The following is a 6,464-nucleotide window of genomic DNA, read 5'->3' as shown; positions in this document are numbered from 1 at the left end:
GAACACCGGTTCTCACTCTCAGCATCAAAGAGCGTTTGTATAGGGTAAGGGGGAGGGGGCGTGTCCGCGCGCTGAGAGGCGCGTTCTGGCCCAGCCTTTTATGCAAATGAGAGTGTGGAGCCTGCGCGTGGCCGCGTCCTGTGAATGAGGCAGGAGTGGCTGTGTGTTTACAGCAGCAGCAGCAGCGCGAGCTGTCCGAGCCGGACCTCCGAGCGGGCGCTCGTGTGCGTGTGAACGTGTGTGTGTGTGGACGCGTATAGTCGAGCATGTCGTCGGCACGGCAGCGCCGCGGCTCCAGCGCCAAACTTTGAGAACGGAGGAGCAGCGCGACGACCCTGGAGAAGACGCCAGCCGGCGCTGAGCCATGGGAGGCCAGATAACCCGTAACGCCTTGTACGGTGAGGAAACTGCGATGTAAAGACGGCGGGGGGAGCAGCGCCTCTTCACTGAGGAGACGTGCTGGGCTTTAATTTACCGTGTACTGGCTGTACGAGTGTGTCTGTGTCTGTGGTGGGCTTACAGAATCAGCTGAGACGCTCCATAGAGGCTAACGCTCTGTAGGGCCACGTTATTGGAAACACCATAGAGGTCTGTGTATAGGGAGCTCGTGAGGTGGATGGAGCCTGTATGTATGTATGTATGTAGGGTCTATATTTACACTCGGCTCAGGCTGAAGTGGGCCACTGCCTGAAACGTTCGCACACTGTAGTAGTAAAGGCGGACTGCAGTGACATCAGATGTGTTCCCCTTGTTTTTTCTGGGAGCAGGGAGAGTATACGTGAGTGTGGGGGGATTTTTGTTGGGGATTCCCTCCATAGCTCTGGTTCAGGGCAGTTTTAATAGCTCTGCTTTTCCATCACGTCCTCTGTGCACCAGAACACAACAGCTGGGTCGAATGAGAGCCCCACCAAGTCAATAAATCAATTGTGCTGTCCTCCACGGCCATTTAAAAACCAGGCTCCCGTACAGATGGAAAATTAGATAAAACAGTACATGTGCACAGTTGATCAAATTCATGTCCAAGCTGACAGTGCTAGCTATTCAGCTTGTCACTTGAGTAGGGATGCATGATGATATCGGAATCACATCGGTATCGGCAGATGATAATAAAACGATCTTCATCAGACAGGTGATAAGATTCGATAAAACTGATATTTGCTAATGTATCTGTTGTACTCCAAAAGAGCAGAACATTGAGATGGCGCTGGGCTAAAATGTTCATTTTCCTGCATTTGTGACACTACAAAAAATCTTATATCTCTCTGTAATGCCAACCCAGGTAGAGTCCTAGTTAGTATGTTTTGTATTTATCGGCGGATGTACATGAAAAATATTGTATTTCAACATAGGCCTAAAAAATTATGCAAAATACTTTTCACTTCTCAAAATACGTGTCACCGCTGTTGGGACTAAACCTCATATCGCCAAAACAGGAGAGGGGAAAAATGTTCGTGACTTTGAATACAAATTATTTTTCCAGAGCGTTTTTGGGACCTTTTCTGTTGCTCCATTCATCATGAAATTTTAACGCAGTGTAAAGGACAGCTGGCATTTGCAAGCAATGTAAAAATATAAAAAAAAAAAAGACATAAACGGAAATACAAGGTTTTGGGTTGTGGTGCTCGAAGACAGGAACTGTGGGCTGATGCTTATATGTGATATTTTTAATGTACGTATCTGCCAATACATAGAAATGTATCAAAAAAATGAACTAAATTCACATGGAATAGCATTACAAACACAGCACAAATACATTAAAATGAAAGAAATGTAATTTTTTTGACATAGTAGCTTAGCATCACCCCAACATATGCTCTCCCATATTATTCTACAATAATATGAATTGAAACATAGTAGTGGGGAATAATCTAAAGGTATAATAATACTTTTGATGTCAGTTTTGGTGTCTTTTATCAAGAAGTCACAATTTTATTAGAGAAAAAGACACAAAACAATCAGTGTGTTACTTTTGACTGTCTCTCGCCCTCTCTCTCACTCTGCAGCTGATTGGCCTTGGGTTAAATCCCATACCGGAGTGTACATAAACCACACGATCATTAATTCTAATTAAGACACTGTACTATATCCAATTAGGCAAATATGGTCTGGTAGCAACCACCCACTCATTGTGTTAGTGCACGTTCACTGTTCTCTCTGACACGAGGTCAGTTTTACATTCTTATTCACAGATTCAGTTTAGGATGTGGTCCTGGTCCAGTATAAACGGGCATCTTCCTCCCGGGCTCAGCTCCAAGGTCATTAAAATACAGCACACAATAGAGCACGCAGGGATGACCTGCTGTCAGAGTACAATCACTTTCTGGTACCTCTTTCTCAGTAAGGAGCAGCTTTCTTCGTTTTTAAGGCAGGTTGACGCTGGAGATTAACAGCTGAGGCTGGTATACAAGGGTTTATGGCCTGATGGTGTACGTTACTGAGGTAGTATTTTAGCTTTTGTGATGTGTCAGACTCAAAGAGGCAGCGCGATGGTCCGGATATGGTTTTACAACTGTAGAGACTACACGAGCTGGAGCAGAAGCAGAACGCTAGGTTGAATGGGTTATAGTCTGTGCATGCGATCATTTCTTACTGGAACTCATTTTCAGCCTCTCTCAGAGGATTCTGAGTTTCAGGGTAGCTAAGGCGAGAATGCTGCGTCGCCCCTGTCACTCCATATCGGGATATTGAATTCGCACTGTCATGAACGAATGAGGTGTTCGCTCACTGGCTGCTGAATGAAAGCCTCATCTAGCTGTGATCACACTGTTTTAATGGGATATCGATTACCTTAATGGCACGGCACTACATCAAGCGCTGTTAATGATGATGGTGTGGGTGACCTCTGTGCTGTCTTTTTTTGGGAAAAAAATGACACGGTATACTCAGAACTGAACAGTGTTGATTAAACAAATAGATGTCATAAAAGTCTAAATCTATGCCGACATCTATAGATATGCAGTCGATCGTACATGGTTTAGCTTAGGTGAAGCCAGTGCTGTAAATGATGGTGACGATGACCTATGTACTACAATTTTTGAGTAGAAAACTGTATAATTAAAAGCAGTAATGCTGTGTGCTGAGAATTGAACAAGAGCTTTGCAACAAGTTGAAATGAGCAAAATTTTTTGAATCAAGACAAAATATTTAATAAGGCTACAGTATTTCTGGACGTTGTACATTGATTTCTATTGGGGCTGATCCTAACAGCACTTTACAGGCTTTGAAACCTTGTTGCTGTTCCCAAACAGGTACTTAAATACTTGTTCTGAATATCACCCTTAAAAATAATAATATTTGTAACACTTTTTAGTTGTCCGTCGGGCTGAACAGATTCGCTGTAATTTTAATCAGTGTTTTAGTCCATACTGCCTGCACTAGACGCACGTCTTGTGTCCATCAAGCCTTTTTTTCCACTTGCGCACAGGTTAAGTGTAAACTCCTTTGAGATCTAGTCAAATCACACACTTTGACTTTCAATGGCATTCAAACCTGTATTTAAAATAATAATTTATTAAACAAATATCATCTTCTTGAGGAACTTGTGTAATCGCAGAGCAGCTCCTGCGCTGTACTAACAGTGTGATGAGGAGACTGTTCTATGATACAGCAGTAAAATTTGTTTTATTTTGTAATAATAAACAAATCTGCTGTTTGTGCTGTCAAGTTTTAAACCTGTTGTAATTATAAAAGAGCTATTTCCACCTAAAGCTGTTATATGATGGAGCTCATTGTGAATTGGAGGCAGTGTGGATTGGATGCATGATGGTTCTCGTAGAAGAATCACTATACTTGCATATTTGAGATGATTCATCAAACTTATCATGTTTAATTGGCAAATATTTTGCAGATCATTTTTCTTATTGATAGAAAAATGAAAGAGCTCCCATATGTGAATTCTTTTTGAGGCATTTCCCCTCTTTTAGCTTTAATAGCCAAGTAGAAAGTGGTGCAGTTCATTGAGACAAGGTGATGTGTATGCCTGGCATGAATTTCTGTTATATTCAACTATAATTTACTTCTTTTTAACATTTTCCATATTGTTGCTGTCCAAACAAAAACGTGCATTTCCAAAACGGTAACTTTACAGAACAAGGTAAAACATTCTTTACTTTTAAAGGACGATAATCTAAAGAGATTTATTAGTAAAAAAATTAATTAGTTTAAAAGTAATTTTGAAGCATTTAATTTTTATACGTTGGCTGATCTTATTTAAAGGCAGATGAAGTATTGACGTTAGTCAAGATATACTCAGAAAAGAACATTGTAACAATGTATCATGATAACATTAGCATGCCTTCAAATTGTCCACCCCAGCTGTAGGATAGTAGTTATTAAAGATTACTATGCTCCATTTATGTGGCTTCACTGTGATGACAGTAGTGTGTTACCATAGTGTGACACAAACATATGTGTGTGGGTCAGGTGGTACCAGTGCTCAGTAACCGTGCTCGGCATCTCTCCCCCACCGGAGTTTCATTATGACTCACTCCAGCCTTTGTCTAGCAGCACAAAAGCGTGTATGACAACGGCACGCGCCAACGTTTCTAGGCACAACAGATCACCTACGGAGGCAGACGCATCGTAAGCTTGGCATGAACAGAATCATTAACCTGCGACACTGACGTGTCTGAGTATTGTAAGGGCTAGATTCTTGAAAGCACTCGTGTATACTAAAGCCATCGATGGATTGATGTCAAGTGTTTCCACCTGTAATATCCTTTCACCTTTTGTTGTGGGCTTAAGTCAAGGTCTAAAGAGCCACTCGTTTCTAATCTTTTTTAAACTGCTTTATTATTTTTTGCTGAACAAATACCAAAAATCCTTCCCCATTTACAACATGACCAATCAAAACCTTAAAGTGCTTTTTTATTTTTTATTTTTAAACACCATTTGAAAACAGTGACTACCCTTTACATTGAATGAGCTCTTTGTCATGTTGACATATAAAAAGTCGAAAGATATATGGAATAAAATCTTGTTCTGTTAACACACATAACAACGTACATGTAACATACGTTTTCCTTCCTCTATAAAGTTACCATTGTGGAGATACAAGGTTTTGTTATGGCAAAATGCAATGCCCATGCAGTTTACATCTCCTCCGGAAACAGAAACAGAAAAGTACCTCAACACGCTTGAAGGAGAATGCTATGCCATGTGAATATGTGAAAAAATGAATTATTACACAGTCAGCGAAAGAGGGAAGGTGATTCCAGCCATTTGGTCATATGTTTGCAATTGTGTTTCTTGTTTCTGGCTATGAGTGGCACATGGCACAGCTGGGATTCGATCCTAGCCATGGTGCACATCTTTACACTGTACACAGTCTTTAATTGCTAATAAAAAAGTAAGAGGCAGAAATAAATCCATCCAATCACCACCACCTCAACAGCTTCCTCTTTTTAGTTCCCCTTTTGCCACAAAGTAAATGTCATCTTGGGTCATCCCAGCCAGGCATGGTCTGGGTTGCCAGGTTGACATGGAGCAGTTGAGCCCTTGACAGCTCATATTGCCTCCTGTGGACATTATTACCTGACCAAAGATGTCTGAATTATTTACGTACCTCTGTGTCTCTTGGCAGTTGATAAATAGCTATAATTAACCCTTAGAAGTCTAGACTCATTACTGTACTGTAGAATGTACATATATAATTATGTAATTATATACATATATAATTATGTAATTAATCACATAGTTACATAATAAACTAAATTTACATTTGATTTACCTTCTATATTGATAGGTTTGAGTGTGTATTTCTGACTTTCCTGTTTGTTTGGATGTCAAGAAATTCTAAAAACATGGCAAAGATGTAAAACATGTTTTTTTGTTCCTACAAATCAATGTCATATTCAAATCATAATAAAAATAATCATGCACAAACACAGATGTGATGTTAATGGAAAGTTTAGAATCCAACTTCCAACGGTAAAATCTGTTGCTCTGTGCAGACACAAATGAGAAAACCCTATTTATTATCTTATTATCATTCACCATTTTCCTACTAGTTGTACATTTGATGTCTGTTTAAGCCGAAGACCAATTTCTGATGGATAAATACTGTTCTAAGCATTGTGAAAAAACTCGAAGAGTACTCAGAGCAGCGTGGCAGTGTAACCAACACCATTATTTGTCTTTATGGAGCTGTAGCTAGCAGTTATTCTTAGCAGAACTGATAAATGAAACAATGCACGTTTTCTATTGTTGAGGCTTTAACATGCAGCATAGCTGGTGCATTCTGGATGCCTGAAACTTATAGCTACATGAGGTCATGTTTTCAGAGTGGACATGGCCATGACATTAGAGTTTACAGCTAGACCGAATGGAGAATACAACGTATACGTGCAGAATATCATTGCCCAGTCCATTCTGGCACACATGTAGGCCTGTAACTTCCATTAGTTTGTTTTATTTGAGTCTGTTGCTCCATCTGTGTGATTATTAGTTGTTTTAACTGTGCCATA

General features: G+C 40.3%; 1 protein-coding gene across 1 annotated transcript in view; it reads left to right on the top strand.

Annotated features, from left to right (window-relative positions):
• Positions 1–212: 212 nt before the first annotated feature.
• Positions 213–6,464, top strand: part of neurl1aa (neuralized E3 ubiquitin protein ligase 1Aa) — a 61,185-nt gene continuing 54,933 nt past the window's right edge. The window contains exon 1 of the mRNA XM_036563422.1: positions 213–398. Within this exon, the coding sequence (XP_036419315.1) occupies positions 365–398 (34 nt within the window). The 5' untranslated portion in view covers positions 213–364. The remainder of the gene's footprint in view (positions 399–6,464) is intronic.

The sequence above is a fragment of the Colossoma macropomum genome, unplaced genomic scaffold (assembly GCF_904425465.1).
Source record: "Colossoma macropomum unplaced genomic scaffold, Colossoma_macropomum, whole genome shotgun sequence".
NCBI lineage: Eukaryota > Metazoa > Chordata > Actinopteri > Characiformes > Serrasalmidae > Colossoma > Colossoma macropomum.
Note: the sequence above shows the minus strand (reverse complement) of the source record. Positions and strands in the feature narration are given on the sequence as shown.